General features: G+C 60.2%; 2 protein-coding genes across 8 annotated transcripts in view; one reads left to right on the top strand and one right to left on the bottom strand.

The window, feature by feature from the left end:
• PRMT7 (protein arginine methyltransferase 7) overlaps positions 1–407 on the top strand; it is a 45,693-nt gene extending 45,286 nt beyond the window's left edge. For all 3 annotated transcript variants that reach the window (XM_037162558.2, XM_053666606.1, XM_053666607.1), the window contains one exon: positions 179–407. In XM_037162558.2, the coding sequence (XP_037018453.2) occupies positions 179–358 (180 nt within the window). In that variant the 3' untranslated portion in view covers positions 359–407. The remainder of the gene's footprint in view (positions 1–178) is intronic.
• A 950-nt stretch (positions 408–1,357) lies between these two features.
• SMPD3 (sphingomyelin phosphodiesterase 3) overlaps positions 1,358–19,670 on the bottom strand; it is a 75,938-nt gene continuing 57,625 nt past the window's right edge. For 4 of the 5 annotated variants that reach the window (XM_037162553.2, XM_037162557.2, XM_037162554.2 and 1 more), the window contains exons 3-9: positions 13,707–15,232; positions 8,646–8,721; positions 8,363–8,518; positions 6,776–6,865; positions 6,444–6,507; positions 4,558–4,720; positions 1,358–4,285 (exon numbers count right to left, since the gene is read on the bottom strand). In XM_037162553.2, the coding sequence (XP_037018448.2) occupies positions 4,184–4,285; positions 4,558–4,720; positions 6,444–6,507; positions 6,776–6,865; positions 8,363–8,518; positions 8,646–8,721; positions 13,707–15,020 (1,965 nt within the window). In that variant the 5' untranslated portion in view covers positions 15,021–15,232 and the 3' untranslated portion in view covers positions 1,358–4,183. The remainder of the gene's footprint in view (positions 4,286–4,557; positions 4,721–6,443; positions 6,508–6,775; positions 6,866–8,362; positions 8,519–8,645; positions 8,722–13,706; positions 15,233–19,670) is intronic. The other variant, XM_053666608.1, reaches the window with a different exon arrangement.

Genomic DNA, 19,670 nt, shown 5'->3' with positions numbered 1-19,670 from the left:
GCGAGCGGGCCCTGTTGTCTGTCGGGGAGGCCGCACCACCAACATGCTCTGGCTGTTCCTGGTGCATGTTCAGCCGCATGGTGACCCCTCAGTGGCCCCCCCCATGTACCTGACTCTGAGCAGCAGCTCCACCTGCAGGGGAGGCAGCCCTCACCGCCTTCCGCTGCTTCTCCCACAGGGGGACTGTTGCTGGAACCCACACTGCAAACAGGCCGTGTACTTCTTCAGCACTGCACTGGACCCCAGAGCAACCCTGGGTGGCCCCCAGACAGTCAGCTATGCAGTGGAGTTCCACCCCGGCACTGGAGATGTCACCGTGGATTTCACACTCTCAGATACCCTGGATGATGGGCCCTGACCGTCACTTGTTAAGAAATAAAGTGGCCCAAGAGGCTCTGGGCTCTGAATGGTGTAGCTTTCTGGGAAGGAAGGTGAAAGTGCTCCTCCTTTCAGGGCCGAGCTCGGTCTCTGGGTGTGGGGACCTCTTCCCTTTTTGCATTTTTGCACTGCCGGCTCCTCTCTCCAGGCATGGCAGGCAGTGTGGGCTGCTGGCCGAATCTGGAGCCGAGGAGGCGCCGGGGAGCCTGCCCGGCAGTCGTTCGGCAGTCGTGCGGATACTCTCAGAAAGCTCTAAGGCTTTGGGACCGCCTCTCTGGGCTTCGTGCTGCTCAGGCGGCTGGGCTGCCGGTGGTGGCCGCCAGCCTGGCCTGTCCACTGGGGGCTTCTACCTGGCTCTAGCCAGGAGGGGCTTCGAGAGGCCGAGATGCTGACTCCTGGCTTTGCCCTGGGCCTTAAAGACCCCAGTGGGGTTGAGGTGAGGACCGGGTTCTGGCCCTTTCAGTTGATGGGCCATGTCACCAAGCCACATTCCTAAGCATCTGGCCTCAGTGTATAGCATCAGCAGGTGACCAAGACTTGACAGCGGACCGCGGGCTGCTGTTCAGAAGACAGGGAGAACACAGTTCCTGTGATGCAGACCCAGGAAACCAGCCACCAAGAGAGGGAGCCAGGAGCCACGGCTCCTCCCTGGGGCCTCTCTTCTAGCAGAAGGACCTCCCGCCTCAGACGTTGGGCAGATGAGCGCACTGCTTCTCCTCCTTGCCGCCTCCCCGCCCACTCAGGGTGCTCTTTTGCCATTTCCTCCCAGTTCCAGAGGGAACAAGGGGACATAGTAAGAAAACGTAGGTGTCCCCGTTCTCAGGCGGTTCGGGGCAGCCTGAGGCTGTGCCCGCTCTGCGGGGCAGGTGGGAAAGGCAGGCCCCCACAGCCCCGTCTGGCCGCCCAGCCCAAGCCGAGTCGGGGCAGGGCCCGGCCCCCGCTTGTTGCTGGAATAAGTGGAGAACGTCAGCTTTGAGCTCACAGTTTTATTTTCTCCTCATGATCCGTCTGTCCTGTCAGCACCAGTGAAGGAGAAAAACACCTCTCTGTCCAAAATATTTTATCAGGTGAAAGACTGTTTTTCTTCTAGGGAAGAATCGTCTGTATACATATTTGATAATGTTTTACCAAAACCTTAGGTGTGCTTACCATATAAAACCCCTAATGTCCCATGAAGATACAATACAGAAAAAAATACAGAAATTAAAAAAGTTTTTTTCCTTTTTAAAACAGTATTTTTCTAAATCTCAGCAAGTTAATACAATAGTTAAAAAGCATCAAGATTAATATTCATACTTAAAACTCAAGGTGATTTAGACAAATGAAAATGACCGTTTCCTTCCAAAACTGACCCTGCCTCCTGGCTTCTCTGGAGGAGGCTGGGCCCGGGGCAGGTGTGGGACCTCGGCCGGGGATTTTGGTGACCTGTGTCCGCCCCTCCCAGGCCAAACACCACAGAATAGGAGATCCTGGCGATGTTTCTTTTCTTTTTAAAAATTAAAATGGAAAAGTCTGGCTTGTGCATGGCCCCAGGAGTCCACAGGCTTCGTGAAGCATGTGGCTGGGTGACGGTGGCCCTGGCGCGAAGGCCACAGCAGGGGGAGGTGCAAGGGGAGCTGGGCAGCGGTGCACCAGGGCCGGGCGGGGCGAAGGCAGCCTTGTTAGGAGAGGATGTGACCATGACTGAGGCACAGGGAGGTATGACTCGCCTAAGGCCGCCCTGCGAGAAGGGAGAGAAGCACGTGCCCCTGTGCCTTGGCCCCCACCCAGCCGCCCTGGGAGGAAGGCAGCCCCTCGGAGGCTGGAAGCTGTATGGAGTGTCTGCGCTTCAGGAGCCCTGGCCTGTCTCCACTGCTCCCTCCTGCGCACACTGTGACCTGCGGCCTGGGGTCCTTAGCTCAGGCCCCGCCATCTATGCATCGCACCTGCCCAGCTGGGCCCTGCCCCTGTGAGCAGAGATTCGTGGCTGCTCCTAAGAGTTGGAGGCCCTCTGGCCCCACAAAGCCTGGCTAAGACCCTACAGCCAGGCCCTTGGAGGAGGGGCACAGCAGACAGCCCAGGTGGGTCTGTGCCCTCAGCAGTGGGTTACCCCTCCTGGCTCTGGACCCCCAGGGGCAGGGCTGGGGAAGTGTTGAAGCCCTCAGCTCTGCCTCCACTCCGGCCAAGTGGGTTCAGACAAACCAGTGCCACTGTGGGTATGGCTGTCAAGAGTGTCCTCTCCCGGCACAGGACCAGACCTGTGCCTGGCTGCTTGGACCCCTCTTGGTCCCTTGTGCAGCTCAGTGGGTGACAAGGCACAGTGCCAATGCACCGACACCAGAAAGGTCCTGGTGTGCTCCCTGGCCTCACTGGGCAAAGCTGGCTTCAAGCCATTTGGGCAGAGATGAGGGCACTGCGGGGAGGGGAGACCAGTGAGGGTGTCGAGAACAGCTCCCAGAGTCGGGAGAGCCTCGCACGGGGAAACAGACACAGCCTTCCCTGTGTGGCTGCAGGGGGCTTCCCAGGTGGGTTTAAAAAGGCAGCGGGCGGGCAGAGGCAGTGCCGCCGTGGGGTGGCGAGCCTCGGGCCGCACCTGCGGGCTCTGCCGCACTGTGCCTGGGTGCCGACCGGTCCCCTTCCCTGCCCTGTGCAAGCAGTGGCGCCTGACCTTGCCACCCCCAGCCTGCACCTCTCAGGGCAAGGGGACAGGCCTCTCTCTGCACTTTGGCTTCCCACCCCTTTGTTCAGGGCCCCTTTCAGGGCCCAGGTTTGCATCTGAGGAGGGGTCTGGGGGGGCAGAGCCACAGCCCTACCAGAGACAGGCAGACAGTTCCCGAGCTCAGCCAGCATGTGGATGGGGACAGTCCCCATGGAGGGATTGGTCCCAAACCAAAGGTGTCTGGCGGGGAGGCAGGATCAGGCAGAAAGAGGAGGTGATGGTTTTGGCAGAAGAAAAGCTACAAATCTATCATTTCCAAAACCAGCAGCTCCCTCTTCCCTGTATCTTTGAGTTCCCTTCTTCCTGTAGAAAAGTCGTTCTCTCCTCGGCTTCTGGGCTGCGGCTCAACGTAGGGTCTCCGGGGCCCTGGTGCTCCGGGGGGGCCTGTCTCAGGAGGAGCAGCGCCCTCCCTTGTGGTTTGCAGACCCTCTAAAGTGAGGGGTTTGTTTCTGTTCTTAACTTTTCCTGTTTTTCTTTTTAAAATGTAATCGCCCTTGAATGCAAAACCCTGGGAAGAGCCCGGGCTCGCGGTGACTGGACACAGCCCTCACGGTCCCTGCTCACGAGCTGTCCCAGCTGGAGGCAGCGAGCTGGCGGCCCTGTGCCCAGGAATGCTTCTTTGGCTGGTTCTAATTGTGTTTGGAGTTTGGCCTTGGGTGAGGCCCGAGCGAGGGGTCTGAGTGGCTGTGGCGCGGCACAGGGCATGCAGGCAGCATGCATGCGAGGGTGCAGGCATGCGAGACAGCGTGGCAGCAGACAAAAATGGTGGACCCTGGACGAAGCTTGGGAAGAGATACAAAGAGTACAGAAACCCGGTTCTCATACTAACCCACGGGTTACAAACTAGGTTGTGCTGTAGATTTGTAGAAAATCACGTTTGGAAAGAATGGCACTGGTTGGGCAGCTGGGCTCCTCAGGCCGGCCTGGCTCCTGCATCTGCAGTGAGTGCCCAGAGGTGCAGGGCAGCGCTGGGTCCAGCTCACTGGGAATGGCCTCTGCTCCCCCAGGCCCCGCCCTCTCCTGGCACTGCGGCTGGAGGGGCAGTGGCCAGGCAGGGTCAGCTCAAAGGGCTAGCAGAGGCCAGGCTGCTGTGGTGACCGGGCTCGTCTATGCCTCCTCGTCCCCTGAAGACACCATCAATCGCATGGCCACTGGGAGGTGGTCAGTCAGGCCGGACAGCTGGGTGATGAAACTGAATTCTTCCACCTCCTGGGTTGGGAGAGAGAAGCATCCTGATTAGACCCAAAGGACCCCTTGCAGAGGAGGCGTGGGGAGGGGCAGGGGGTGGCCTCTGGGTGGCGTGGCCTGCTCTTCTTGAGGGCAGAGGGTGGGTGGATCCTCAGGGTCCCCGGGGTCTCCGACTGGCAGGTCTCACTCACCCCAGGACAGGGGACTAGAGGAATGCTCAGGGCTGTTGGGGGGCGGAGGGCTCAGGGTCCCCTAGCTACACGTATGTCCTGGCTGCCTGGGCCCAGACTCACGGCTTTCCAGTCTGGGCACAGCCCCTCCTCCGCGTACAGCATGTAGTCGATGCGCCTGCCGTTGCCCTTCAGCATGTCCTTGCGCCCCTTCTGGCACGCCCCTGGGCTCTTGCTACTGGGGAAGGCCAGGTACTCCCGGCGCCCCTCCTCACTCTCCAAGACCCTGCTCGCACAGACAGGAAGGCAAGGTGAGCCCCTACCTGCACCCCCAGGCCCCGAGTGTGGAGCCAGGTTCTCAACCTCGAGAGAGAAGGGGGTCAGACCAAACCCCTGTGTTTAACATTCGCCTCCTCCGTGGGCCCCCAAAGGGGCTGGGATGGAGGGAAGCTGAGTCTGAGGCTGCAAGTTCCTGACTGAATTGGGCTGGTCTGCAGTCTATCCTGGAAGGTGCAGGTCCGCCTTGGGCTGGCCAGCACTCGCTTCCCTTTCTGAAATGGGGCTCCAGCTGTGGCTGCAGCTTGGACCCTGTGCTGCCCAGAGACTGTGCCTGGGTTGGGGACAGAACTGCCGTCCCCTCTGCAGGCAGGGCTCTGCTCTGAGCCAGTAGGGTCCTGTTGGGGGAGCTTGGTCTTTTCAGTGACTGAGGGACCCTTCTCTTCTGGAGGTCCCCAGAACCCCGCAACTCTTGTTTCAGGTCAGCAGGGGGTAGGGGGACAAAGAGAGCACCCAGCCCTACCCCAACTGGACTCTTGCCAGGCCGTCTGAGCAGCTGCGCCAAACCGCTCTGGGCCCCCAGGGCACTTTGGGGGCCAGGTGCACCAAGAAGGGAACAACCTGGGGTGTGGCCCATCCTCTTCCTCAGAGGAAGGAGACTGACATGGGTGCTAAAGTGCTGCTTAGGGTTCTACATCCCTGTAGGCGAGGGTGCGTGGCTGGGGAGCTACACTCTGGACCCGGGTCTCCTTCCTGCCAGGTCTCCTGGGGGTCTGAGCACCAGTGGGTAGGAGCCCCGGTGCAGGTGGATGGTGGGGCAGAGTAGCAGCCACTGAGAGACCCGGACAGGCGGAAGGGGCACCTGGACAGGCGCAGCCAGCAAACACGGGTTTCTACGGGGTCTTTATCAGCCTCTTGATAAATACACTAATGAATGCAGGACATCAGTACCTCTCAGAAATATGATCCATTACTGTCCTTTGCCTTTGATAATTAATTCCAGCATCAGTGGTCTGAGAGTTACTGATAGTCATTTTTTAATCATCATCTCATAAAAAGATAATTTTCTCAGCATAGCATGATGTTTCAAATTTAGTCCATAATCTAATTAATTGGCTCACATTAGCTGCAAGGAGCAATTGCTGCGACTCTGCAGTCTCGGGCTGTGAATTACAAATTGGTTCTGCCGCTCGCTTCTCAGAGGTGTCCTTTATGGGAGTGTCACTGGGTTCAAGAATGAAGTTTGGTTGGGATGAAGCTGGCTCCGCTTTGAAAACCATGGGCTTATCTTAGCCTGCTTGTATCTGTATTTGCTTAATGGGCGGCTACCAGGCGCCAGGCCCCCTGGAGCAGACGCCATCCCCAGGGCTCTTTGGCAGCCCTCAGCCTCGCTCAAGAAGGTTCTAGTCCCTTTTGCTGTGCCCAGCAGGGCCCCAAGGCTAGCTAGGGCTCAGGTCTGGGAAGGTTCTTGTAGATTTAGTCACGACTCCAGGTGCTAGGAAATGCAACCTCAGGACCCCAGGCCTACTTGGGGGCTTCTCCTCTGTAAGGCCAACTCCCGAGGCGTGAGGGCCTCGGCCCACCTGCAGCCTCTGTCGACGAAGCTCTCACAGGCTTCCTTCTCACAGATCTGGGCCCTCTCCTCTGCCATAAGCAGAGTCGCCTCCCGGAAGCTGAGTCAGGTGCTCAGCCCAGATATGGGCGCTACCTGCCCAACACAGCGGGGTGCTTACTTTTGTAGATTTTCAGGGGTGCTCACGTCCTCATCATGGAGGCCATCCGTGTCCAGCAAGGTACCTGGAGACGAGGGGGTGAGTGCGGTCATTGCAGGTAGGACCTAGCCTGCCTTGAGGATGGCCAGCTCCCTGGGGCAGGACGGGACGGGTGGGCTCAGGCATCTGCTGGCCTGGGTGTCCCAACTCCCCCAGCACTGGGGACTTGGGAGCAAGTCCCGGAGGTCCCTCTGGGGAGCCTGTGGGGAGCCCGGCCTCGGTGCAGTGTCCGATCTCAGCATGGTGGGCTCAGGCCTCGGCGGTGCCCGCCCCTGTCCCCGGCCCCAGCTCACCAATTGCCCATGGCTTCTCCTCCCCCGGCCCCAGGCGGCACGGGTCCTTGTAGCGTGTAAACAGGGAGTGCTGCTGCTCCAGCTTGTCGTCTGTGTGGGGAGGGGGAGAGGCAGTGCTGTGGGTCTCGGCGTCTGGCCTGTCTTGGGGGGCTGCCTGCCTGTGGTGCTGGACCAGATGCCACCAGGTTCCTGTCCCTCAGGTATCCCAATGGATGGGGGTCTCTGGTTCATTTGTCCCTGGTTTTCTGTCCTTGAGAATCCCCTCCCAGCCTTCCCCACCCCCTGCCCTGTATTGAGTTTTCCTTTGGCCTGAGCACAGTAATCTCCTGGCCTTCCCAGACCCTGTGGCAAACCCAGTGGGGGGTTGGCTGGTGCCGCCTCAGCTGGGACTCCTGCCCTTCACAGCCCCGAGTGAGGCGTGACTCCGTGAGGCTCAGAAAGGACGGTGATGGGCCCTGGTTCCAGTTTGTCCTGCTAACTCATGAAACCAGAAGGGCCTTTTTGAGACGCCAGGTAGGAAGGACAGGCCACTGAGTGGGGCCTGATTGGACCGAACCCTGACTCTGGAAGAGCCTAGGAGCACCCCGAGTTTGGAGCTGGCGCCAGGCACGTGACAGTGTGCAGGGCACCTTAGGGAGGATGTGTGTCCTGTGGTGGGTGCCTTTCCTCCCGTAAGCCCTTGAACTGCCACTGTTGTCAAGGGCGGTGGGCGTCCCTGGTCGTGAGCAGAGAGAAACCCCCGTCACCAGGTGAGGACGCCACCCTGGGCTTCAGCCAGGACCTTAGGGTTTTCTGCCTCCCCTGAGGGCTAGGGCCTGAGCTCGCAGACCCCACGTCACCCCCCACCAGTCTCTCCTGGGACTTTGGCCATGATGGGAGGGGCCCAGGAGCCACAGGTCCAGCCAGCTTCTCAGGCCGAGGGAGGCTCAGAGCTGCCCGAGCTCCCAGGAGGCCCGGGGATGAGCATGATCATTGGATTCACGACCAGTTGTTTAAATTAGTTATTTGAAATTTCACCCATGATGAATTTTCAGTCTTTTAGCCTAATGACTTGAGGCATGATTTGCAGGGTTCAAGGCCCAGTTCTACCACTTTCCTGGTTGTGTGACCTTGGACTAGTTAGTTACCCCACCTCTCTGGGCCTCAGCTGCTTCTTCCACAGCACGTGGGTAAATGCAGTGCCCAGTCTTAGGGTCGTTACGAGACTTAAGTGCCACAGTTGGCCCATGGAAGCCATTAGAGCTGTGCCTGGTGCAAAGTGACAGCCGAATAAAGACTGGGTGAGTGGTACTGGCTGACTTGTCCTTAGTCTGAGTTTCAGAGGCTCCAAGGCTTCCCTGTCACAGGTTCATTTTTAGGGCTTTTCTGTCTCTAGCAAGGAGGCCTCTGAGCTTTCTAGGTAGAGCGTGGGTGCTCCTCATTCTAGGATTTGCTAGGGGGCAGAGAAATCATAGTCTTGTTAATATCCCACCCACAAGCTCTTAAGGAGCAGGAAGTTCTTCAAGCTGCCTAACTCGTTGCCAGCTGGGACTGGAGCTTCCACCCTCCCCCAGTAGCTGACCCGAATGGGGAGGAGCCTGGCCTCACCCGAGGAGCAGTTGTCAAAATTCAAATCTCCACAGACAATGTCAAACGCCACCAGCTCCTCGGGGTTGGCTGTGCTGGACGAGGAGGTAGATTTTCGGAAATCAGCCAGCCATTCCAGAAGCATGTCCAGCTGCTCGCACCGGATGGCACTGTCGTCTGCGGGACAGAACCACAGAGACCCGGTGATGAAGCCGTAGCAGGACCCCAGCCCCCAGCCGGGCCACGGCCAACCCCAGGCTGCTGGGGAAAGATCGCCCTGACCCAGAAAAGTGCCTGAACCTACCTTCCAGGGCATGCAGGTGTGTGCAGGTGATGTACCCGACGATTCTTTGGTCCTGAGGTGTGCTTCCCACCTGCACCTGTGGGGCAGGAGGCGAGGTGTCAGCGAGAAAGCCTGTAAGTTGTCATTGCCCTGAACACAAAGGGATACCGGAGACGCCCACCCCCTGCCACGTCAGACTGGCACAGGTCCAGCTTTGTTGGCTCTGGCTAGACTTGAGCACAGGCAGGAACAGTACATGTCCTGCTTCCAGAAGCTTCTGGTTTAGTCCAAGAGAAAGATGGAGAGGAAATGCCAGCCTATTATATGGTGAGGGCCCCAGCCATTCACATAAAGATTTACAGGTCAAACATAGAAATAATTGCAGATTTCCAACATGACCCCTGCTAACCCCCTGGGACCAGAGTGCGGCAGCCCCTCAGCGTCCTGTTCACTCCTGCCTGGCGGCTCTTTCCTCTTGCCCCCAGTCCTACCCGAGAGGTGATCACACTCGCAGCCCGTGCCTCTGCAGGCTAAGTCAGGCTCCCTGGGGACTCAGCCCAGATGCAGAGCTTCGCTCTCTCTCCAGAGGCTCCACGCCCTGCCTTCTGCTCTCCCCAGTCTCTGCCCCTCTGGCTTCATGAGAGGTCACATTCCTGCTCTTTGGCCATGGTCCCTGCTAGCCCCCCAATCTAGGACTAATAGTTGTGGCCTGTGTCTCCGTGGCATCTGTGTCATGGGCTGGCCCCAGGTGCCTCCCAGCCTCCACCCCGATCCAGTACTTCTTCCACAGCGGCCTCTTCATGCTCCACTCGCCCCAGGCCTCCGGCCTCGCCTCCTGTTAGCCTCCTTCACCAGAGATGGAGGGCCCGGGGTGGCGTAGGGCCAGGGGCAGCTCCCCGGCTCCGTGCCCAACTGCAGCAGACCCTGGCAGGCTGTCCCCACAGGTTGGCGCAGTGAAAACAAATGTCTCAATCATACGTCACTGACAACTCCCAGTGGTCCTCAGTGGTGACCCTGATGCCATCCTGAGTGAGCCCTTGTTAGGGGCCGCAGGGCAGGCGAGGGGTAGCCACGCAGCCCACTGTCTCCCCAGCCCTCGGCACAGCACCTCAGGACCACCTGTGGGCACCCTTGCCCAGAGGCCTCTGGTTGACCCCGCTCCCTCTTCCTCTCTGGGTTTTCCTCCCGCCTGAGCTCCGGCTGTCTTCCCCAACATTCGCCAGTCCATTCCGGACTCGGTTTTCTACGATGACGAGACCCTGGACCCTGGAAACTGTCCAAGGAAGGTGACCGCAGAGCCCAGGTCTACAGGTAGTGCAGCAGCAGGGTGAGCGCACCCGACACCTACCGAGCACAGCCCTGCCCGTTTTCCAGCGAGGAACGGCCCAAGCTCACCACTACCCCCAGGGGTCCTGGGTTCACTGTGGAGCCTGCAGAGGCTTCCACCCTGTGCTGTCCAAGTCAGGTTGGCGTAACCTCCTGCCCCTGGACTTTCGTGTCATTAGACTCCCTTAGCTTCCTGCAGCTTCTCATCCCCTCTCCCACTCGGATGGGTGCACATCTCTCCCTTCCCGGTGCCTGGGTTGGGGGAGGGTACATGTCTGTTTCTTGGTAATGATCCGTATGGCCTGGATTTGGGGCTGTTTACAAACTCACATGTTTGACGTTCACTTTTTGCCTATATTCCAGATCCAAACTTTGGTCTAATATTCCCTGCACCCCTGAAGCATCTTAAGAAATCACATACCACTGATGCACCCTGTGGCTGAAACACAACAGCGTTAAAGCCACAATGCCGCTGCGAGGCCACATGGTGGCGCTCTCGCCCCTGGGTTCCCCGAGCGGCGCTTGCCTCCGTTCCCTCCTCAGTCACACTCCCGCTGTGAGCACCCCTGCTCGGTGCTTCCGGGGATGCTGCCTCGCTGACCCAGCCTTCCATCTGTGAGGATTATACTGAAATGATACTGTAAGCAGCGGGGCACGAGGCCGCAATGGCTGCGGGCAGTCTGAATCAAGGTCCGTTGCCCTCCCAGTTCCTCACTTGAGCTCTGTGCTACTTCTTGAGCTCCTGGTGACTTGGTCAGTCTTTCCCCCTGCTGCCCTTTCGGTGGTCCTAGGTGTCGCCGCCCCCCCCCCCCCCCCAGTCCCTCAGCACTCAGTATCATCTACCTGCGCCAAGTCCTGGGCCGGGACAGGGGACAGATGCTGAGAGGCGCCACTCAACTCCACCCCTGAGGAGACCCGTCTGCCCCGGGAAGGCACAGGTCAACGCCGTCCAGCCCCTCCCTCAGCCCTGCCACCAGCTGTCAGCTCCGCACCCACTTCCCCGCTCCCTCCGTCAGCTGGGAGCTCCCCGAAATCCACTTGATTACATGCCTGGGCTGATTGATTTCTGGCTCCAGTTCTCGGGAACTGCAGAGGTTTGTGTTTCTCTTGTAAAAACAAACAATCGCACTGAGAGGTTGTGCCTCTTAATCCTGGTGGGCACGGACTGTCAACAGAGAGGGGGGATCAGGCTCTCTCGTACATGTGGCAGAAGTGAGCCCTGTCCCTTCCTCCTGGAGTCGTCACGCCAGCAGGAGAGCACACTTTCCTCGAGGACCAGAAGGGCCACAGGGCAAATCAGGGGGCAGGGCCAGATGGAAGAGCCTGCCCAGAAGGGAGGCCCACGTGTGTGCAGCCCCGGGGCACCGGACACCGCCCTGGGCTGGCCTGCCTCCCGACACCTCACCTGCTTCCCTTCTCTGTGCAGGAGGAACAGGCTCACTCCTGGCAGCACAGGGGAGCTGGGTCTGCCTTGTGCTGGGCACAGCCAGCTCTGTCTGATGGGGGAGACAGACAAGACTGCTGGGGACAAGTGCTGAGGAACCCATGAAGGGACTGATGGCTCCTGCCAGTGACAGCTGTTGAGGGAAGCTCCACAGAGATGGTGAGGCCAGCTGGGGGAGGGACATGACAAGGACGGCCCCAGGCTGGAACAAAGCCCGGGTGGGGGTGGGGGCGCAGTGAAGACTGGGCTTCGCCCTGAGGCAGTGGGAAGGGAGTCAGTGATGGGAGTCAGACCTGGGGCAGGAGGACGATGAGGGGGAAGGGGAGGATGTCTACCTGGGGGTGGATGTGATAGTGCAGCTGGAGACACAGGGTCAGGGGAGGTCCAGAGGTGCCTGGGAAGTGAAGTGAGTTACCTGGATGGATTGGATGGCTCGGGGCACAGGAAGGGGCCAAGATGGGTCCTTCTGGCTGGGGGATGGTGGGACACGGGGCAGGGCAGGACCAGGACAGATGATGAGTTCCCTTCGGGAATGAACGGGACTGTGTCTGGGGGCAGCCAGACACAGAGCCGGGGGCTGGGGGAAGACACTGGGCTGAGACCCCTCAGCAGTGTGGAAGTGGAGGCTGCGGAGTCACTTTCCTGGGACACATGCACGGCTGGCCACAGTGACCACTCGGAAATGAAGAGCGCTGGCCAAGTGGGGTCCCCTGGCCACGAGGGCTGCTCAGGCTGAGAGCTGGGCAGAAGCAGGAGGCCTGGAGCTGACAGGCGTGCCAGGTCGGGAGAGACGTTGCCAACTGGATTTTATGTGAAACATCTTAATTTTCAAATGTTGGCCAAGGCAAGAAATATCTTAATGGTGTGAACCAAATGGAACGTATCTACAGACCAGGTTTAAACCTAGGAGGTAGAGGGGCATGGGCATTTAACAGATGGGCAGGCAATGAGGCCAGAGGGGTGGGGAGGAAAGCCCACAGTGGCCGGGCTGTCTGAAGGGGCTGTGTGACCCTGGTGGGAGTGGTAGCTGAGGTGCCAGACCAAGGAGGCAGATGAGGAGGGGGTGTGTGGGCTGGGGGCAGGATCGAGGGGTTCCCTGGCCTTTGAGCCATCTGTAATGCGGTGGTTGGGAGGGAGAGGGTACACTCCCCGCTCTCCCTGAGCATGACAACATGCTCTCCTCTAACCCAGGAAGTTACTGAGACGAAAATACATTCATGGAACAGAACACGGATGAACCATATGCCAATATGGGAAGGGTGGCTCCCTGTAAGAGGAGTGCATTCAATGTCAGCATCTCAGGCTGTGAACAGACAGCTGAGGACTCCGACCCTGGGCCTGCTGAGCCACACAGGAGTCACTGAGCACCTGGAGTAGGCGCCCAGGCCCCAGATGCGGCCCCGGCTCCAGCAGCCTCCATGCAGACAACGAGCCTCCCTTCTGGCAGGTGCTTGGCCTGCACACGGCACTTTCCTGGACAGGCTGCGTGGGGTCAGAGCTGGGTCTGGGGGAGGAGCACCTCCCCACTCTGTGCCCCCTTATTAGCCATACCAGGTCCCCTGCCCGCCCTCATGGACCCCTTTGTAGGGGCTGGTGAGAAGTCTTGAGGAAGATATGGACAGAACCCATCCCCACCAGCTGCTGCTTCCGGGGGCAGAAAGCCCTGTTCTGTATCCGCTGGCCAAACAGTGCTTCAGAAAACTCTGGAAGCACTAGCCACGGGTTTTGGATGGAGAACAGGAAGTCGACACTCTGTGAGTGTCAGGCTCCGTGGGAGATAATGAATGATGACCAGATTACCATGGCCTAAAAACTCCCCCCATTGCATCCAAATTAGCAGAAATAATTATGATTCACTTTAATTAGTGACTATGGAAGCGAAGCTTTGGGCTGGTGGGCAGAGAGCCCGGCATGGCAGCTGCGTGACAGCGAGGAGGGAGAGGGGTCCCGGCAGTGAGGCTGGCGTGGCGACGGGCCCAGGGCTTGCAGCCATTGGTTCTCGTCAGTCTTCCGTCTTCGGAGTGTCTGCTCCGTGACAGACAGCGGCACTTCCCCCCGCCCATCGCCCCTGCCGTCAGATGGGGAGACCGTGGCTCGGGAGCTGAGATCGAGATCACCCAGGTCTGTCTGGTTCTCAAGCCTCGACTCTTGTCCCTGCATTCTTATTTCCCTGGTCCCTGAGTTAGGGGCCTCTGGTTCAGCTCCATGAAAGGCCTTGTCTGGCCACAGAGCTCCCAGAGGGTGGGGAGCCCCAGGCTACAGCCCACCCCCCACACGCCTCGGACTGGCCGGCACGTGACCCGGCCTCCTACCTTGAGAAACAGCGCTCCCTTGGAGGCCAGGCTGTCGGAGCCCCTCCCGTTGGGGTAACAGTGATAGGCCACGTCCATGATGGGGTAGCGGCTGGCGAAGAAGAGGCCGCTGTTGAGACACTTGAAGCAGCAGCCGCCCTGGCAGCAGCAGCAGCCCTGGCAGCCGTAGAGCCCGGCGTCATACACGATGTACTCAAAGTAGCCGTGCAGCTGGTCTTTCAACTTGGTGGCCGCCCGCTTGTCAAACACCTCCTGTAGACACAGGAAGTCCACGTTGGCGGGGAAGAAGGCCGAGATCTCATGGTCAAAGGCCTCGTCCGGGTGCCGCCTCCTGCGCGCGGCCGCCTTCTTCACCACCGAGGCCTTGTGTGGGGCCTTCCCGCAGGTGGCGGCCGGCTCCCCGCTGCCGCCGTCCGGCCCGGCTCGTGCCTTTGCCAGGGACTCTCTGGAAGCAGAGGGGCTGCCCAGGCTCCCCGAGTCCCCGTCCCGCTGACTGTGGTTGGGCGTCTGGTTCCTTGGACCCCCGCCAGCCCCATTTCTGGCCTGGCCTCCGGGGGCAGCAGGGTCGTCAGCCTCGGGGTGCCGGCTCCCCTCGTCGCCTCCGATGCGCACGATGCAAGCGTTCTCCAGGCTGCCGCAGTCAACTGAGTCCCCAGAGGCTGGCCCATTGGCAGCCTCGTCACTGGGGTGACGTCCGCTGTTGCCCTTGTATTCCACCGAGGCCGTCCTCTTAATGCTCCCGGGGACAGCCCGGGCGGTGCCATCGCCCTGGGGTGACACCAGACTGCTGAAGCTGGCCGCGCTGATGGAGGTATTGGTGGGCGAGTCGATGTAGATTTTGATCTGGGGCCGGCTGGCCCCGTTGCGAATTCTGTGCCCGATCTCTCTGGCCCGTGCTTGGGTGTTAAAAACATTGTTGAGTCTGGCCAGGGAGTCGGGGAGGAGGCAGGTGTTGGCTGTGGCGAAGCAGAAGCTTTTGCCGGGACCTGTACCCTTCCATTCACCGAGCAGGGCTGCCCCGCCAGCGGGGCTCTTGTCTTCCAGCCGGGAATAGACGTAGGGCCTGCGGGAACACTGCAGGGGGCACCAGAAGAGGAACCCAAGAAATGCGAAGGGCAGTGAGGTGACCAGGAGGCCCAGGTAGATGGGCATGAACAGCAAGATGCAGAGCAGCTGGCTCTTCTGACAGGGGTCGGGTATGAACAAGGCCAGGAGCCGGTCCAGCAGCCAGTAGCATGGGAAGATGAGGGCCCAGGACACGGCGTGCAGGGCGGACAGACAGCTGTTGGGGAAGGGCGTCGTGTACAAAACCATCGCAGCTCACTGGGCGCCGCAGTCGGCCCTACTACATGTTGTCCGTGGCAGCGCAGGCACGTTCCCGGGTGGGGTGGGCGAGTGGGGAGCAGGCGGGGGAGGGGTCACCTCCTGGTGAGACGTGACTCTGGAGGGCTGGTGGCGGCTGTTGGCCAGCCGGTCATGGCTCCCCTCAGTGGGCCATGCTAGGCCACCGAGGCCTGCTGGGGAACCTGCAAGACAGAAGGCGAGGGGCCTTTTATTCATTTTTCGGGGAGCGGACTGGATGCCAGGGCCGCTGTCCCCGTTCACCCCGTTCCTGCTCCCTCGGACGTGAGCAGGACCAGACGGGGCTAGCGGGCTTGCACGGGTGTCTGGGGCCAGGAGCTGGTCACAGCACGCTTCGTTGGCCTGTGGGTGTTAGGTTCTCTCGGAGTAGAGAGCTATGTGACGGGACTGCCTCTGGCCGAGCATCTTGATCTTCTGGCCCAACTGCCCGAAGTCTGGCCCAGCAGAGGAGCATGGCTCTGTGGCAGTTGGGTGGGCAGGCTGGGGACCCCAGAGGGCGCCTGGGCCTGACACTGGTCTTGCAGGGAGCCTGGGGTGGGTCTGAGGGGGTCCTCAAACCACAGCCGTCTGTCACCAAGTGTCCACCAGGTCCGAGTGAAGAGAGAACAAACACAGAGAAAAGTGACCCCAGAGTGCTGGGGTAGAGGGCAGTGCGCTGGCAGGACCCCCGACAGGAGGGCTCCCCCACAGCCAGGCTCTCCCCGTACCCCAGGACTCAGCGTCCAGCCACTTCCGCCGTTTCACCCGTGCTGACCCCTGGCAGAGATGCCTACCCAGTGAGGATCCAGGGACAGCCCAGACCTCACTGTCAGCCAGAAGGGTCATAGCTACCCAATCGCAAGGGACCTCGATGGTCCCTGCAACTTTTGGAGAAGCTCCCTGGGGCTTTGAGGCCTGGCCCAAGCTTCTTCCTTTAAGCTCCCAGGACGCCGCTGCCGGGCCCGGCAGAGGCCCAGAGCCGCTGGAATGAGTCCACCCTGGTCCCATCTCAGAGCAGGCCCCAGGGCCCCACCTGGGAGAGGCCACCGGGTGCATTTATTGTGCTGACTATAGAATCTGCAAAGTCGAGATGTTTACCCAGCCTCCGGGGACCTGCCGTGGTCATGCTGTGGCAAAGTTTACAGGAGCACAACCCAGAGTTTTTGTCACCAGGCCAGCTGGGGAGTCATTTCTGGTTCGCTGTCTCACCGACCCAGCCCGGCTTCTGCCCTGGCTCCTTTGGGGCCAGGGTGTTGCTGTCCATCCTGGCTGGGAAGGCGGCACAGGCGGGCTTGTCCACCCTGAGGGGCACTGTCACATCGTGTGAGGCTCAGGCTTGGCTGAGCCCTGGCTGTGAGAATAGCTCTGGAGAAAAGATTTGGGAGGAGGGGAGGGTCTGTACTGGCCCATGGCCCTCAGGACAGCTGGAGCTCTGTGATGGTCAGAGGGGAATGTGGCCTCGCTTCATAAAAGGCTTCCTGAGAAAGTCCCCAACCTGTGCTCCCACGAGTTTCGTCCCCAACGCTGGCTGATCAGGGCTGGCACTTGCTATTAGCTGGGATAGGACTGGCGGTGAGGGAGGGGGTCTCCTTATTCAGCTGCCCTGTGTCTTCCTCACTCCTGCTACGGCCCCCCAAACCCTTCTGGGCAAGTTCCCTCCAAAGCCCTGCCTGCAGTGGCAGTGAGTGGCCAGGCCTGATCTTCCTGCCTCCCCAGGCTGGCCATAGGGATATTTTTGGTCCCCATTCAGGCATCACGGGGTTTAGGTGGCCCAACGGGCCAACAGGCAGCAGCGGCCGCCGTGACAGTCTCCTAAGATACGGCAGATCTGAGCACCCCAGCCCTTCCTGCACGCCACGCTAGCCCTTGGCAGCTGCCCCGAGTGACCCGTCCAGAGCCCTCCCCTGCCGCCCTCTGGCAGGGCCTCGGGTGCTGCCCCCGCCCGCCATCGCCATCCCTGCACGTGCGCCCAGGAGCCGCTGGTGCTGCCGACACAAAAGGGTTTGCTACCAGCGGAGCTGGTTTCAAAAGCTCTGTGGTTAATTATTCTGTCTCAGTGAAACGAAAGGAGGGTAAACAAACAACAACACATTAATTAGTCTGATCTACACTTTCCCCATGAAAGAGGAGAGCGCAAGTTAAATTTTGGAGGCCGGCAACTTCGGCTGCCCTCCAGTGAACCCTGGAGTCCCGCAGGGGCGGCGGGGCGGGACCCGGGCGCACACACACCCGGCCTGCAGGCCCGTCCAGGCCCTTGCTCTTGCCTGTGGCCCTTGGCCGCGTGGGCCATGGTGGGTGCCGAGCCCAGGCCCTGTCTCGAGCGAAGAGCAGCCCTCCTCTCCTCCACACTTCGGTTCTCTGCTCCCCTGTCCTGGGGGCTGGCACCTTTGTCGAGCACGGTCTACTGTGCGTGTCTGATGGGCTGACGAGTCCCTCAAAGGCCATGCGTGCTGAGCTGTCACAGCCACCTCCCCCCCCCCAACACACACACACAGGCTGGGTTGCTCTTCCAGGTTCCTATTTAAGAGCTGACAACGACTCTGGGTTTATTCCTCGTCAGTCCTGGTTGTGGCTTCCAGGGCTGGTCGGGAGTCCTGGACGCCCTCAGCTCCTCGTGGCCATTCCTGAGCCCTGGGGTCAATGTGTGTGGGGGCTACACAGTGCTCCCAAAGAGGGCGACCTCTCTGTCCTACAAGTGGAGACCCCAGACTCCACCCTCACCCCACCTCATTGCTCCACACTCAGCTTGGGCTCCAGACCCGGCTCACCTGGGTGAAGCCCTGGCGCCGGGGGCAGGCCTGCTGGGCCTCTGACTCACTGTCGGTGACACGGGGGTGGCAATCCCCGTCTCCCAGGGCTGTCATGAGGATGAAAGCCAGACAGGCCACTAAGATGGCCAGCCCTGTTCCCTTCCCTACCTCCCCCTGTCCTTGACCTCTGCCCCCGAGGACGGCCCATGTGCCCTGTTGCTCTCCCGGCCAGTGGACTTCCCGGGGTTCCAAGGCAGCACCAGCCAGTTCGCAGACTGTTCTGGGGGCAGCCTGAGCCCACCTGCCGAGCGCCCAGGTCCCTGCCTGACCCGAAGACCTTCAGGTCATCAGAGATGCCGTTTACTCTGTGCACGTAGGAGCCCGTTCACTAACTCGTTCTTCCCCCTGCAGAGGGGACTGATGGGGCCTGATCGTGACCAGGAGGCTGGGCTGGGGAGCCAGCATGGACAGAGGGAGCAGGGAGCGCCACGGTTTGCAGGTAGACTGAGGCGGGCAGGGAACTGGCCCAGGGAGTTTCGGGAGCCCAGACGACCCTAAATCTGGAGGGAGTGGGAGAGTGTTTGGTCAGGGCCTGGTCAGGGCCTGGCCAGGGCCTGGGGGGTGACGGGCCCAGACGTGGGACATGGACAGCAAGCAGCTTTACCCTGCAGTTGCTCCTGTGGGTTACCGATGACCTGCAGTGACCTGTCAACACTGAGACAGCTTATCGTTAACCCGTGGCCGGCAGGCACCACAGCCTGTAAAGGGGGGGTCTTGGACTGCTCCAAGGCCAGAGCCCTTCCCCCTGTGCACTGTCTTGAGGGCCCCCAGGCCAGCCACTCTGCCACCCCCTGGTAGGGCATCCTCAGGAATGGGGCCTGGTCCGGTCTGGCCCAGTTTAGGTGTTGAAGATAGAAGGTAGGGTGGGTCCCCAACAGCCTTTTGGGCAAGCTACCACTGCGTGCCAAATGACCTGGACACCAGGGCGGCCGGTCCATTGCCCGTCTCCCTGGGAAATGGTCCTGGCACGCGTGGAATGCAGAAGACCTACTGCACAGAGGCTCAGAGGGTCCTGGGTGGGTGCTGACTTTGAGTTTGAATTTCTTCTACAGTGGGAAAGTGAGCAAATCCTTAGTTCTGCTGGCCCCACTGAGGAAGCCTGCATCATCTTTTGGGATCTCTGAGTCTTGGGGAAGCAACTTCTGGAAAGTTGATGGGGGTCAGGAGTTCCCCATGTGAGGCTAGGATGGGACCTGTCCCTCCTTCAAGGCCCTTGCATCTGGTCCTCCTCTTTGCTGAGCCTTCCACAGAGCAGCAGGGCTGGCAGTCCGGGAGCAGAAGGGCCTCCTCCCATCCATCCTCTTTGTGTCACAGGCTCCTGTCTAGCGGGAGCCGGGCCAAGCCCCCGGTTTCCACAGGAAAGGCCGTGAGGGTTGCTCCAATCCAATTACCGGAATGTGCTCACATCAGCTGGCAGCCCTGTGATCGGCCGGCCCATTTCTGCCTGGATGTTTGCCAGGGAGGGGTTGGCATGGCAACGTGAGCTCTGAGCTGCTGAAACTTGAAGTCAACTTGCAGCTGGGAGGGCAGAAAGAGCAATCGGAGAGACCGCCTTTCTGAGTGATGCAGGTCAGACAGATCCATGCCAGTCCCTACGGGCTGCATCCCAGAAGCAGAGCTGGGGTCTGAGGTCTGCGGTCTGGCATGACACGTGCCCCAGTGGCTGTGGTGACTGCCGTCAACACAGCTGCGCCGGGTAAATGCCTATCGCCCTTCTAGATGCCGAACATCTGCCTGCCCTTTCTTGAAACCCTCTCCAGCCTCCCTACCCCTCCTATGCACAGTCCCCAACTGCCCCTCTGATCAGGCACGT

The sequence above is a fragment of the Artibeus jamaicensis genome, unplaced genomic scaffold, assembly GCF_021234435.1.
Source record: "Artibeus jamaicensis isolate MK-2021 breed Jamaican fruit bat unplaced genomic scaffold, CSHL_Jam_final contig_464, whole genome shotgun sequence".
Lineage (NCBI taxonomy): Eukaryota > Metazoa > Chordata > Mammalia > Chiroptera > Phyllostomidae > Artibeus > Artibeus jamaicensis.
The sequence above is the reverse complement of the archived record's forward strand: the minus strand, read 5'-3'. Positions and strand labels throughout refer to the sequence as shown.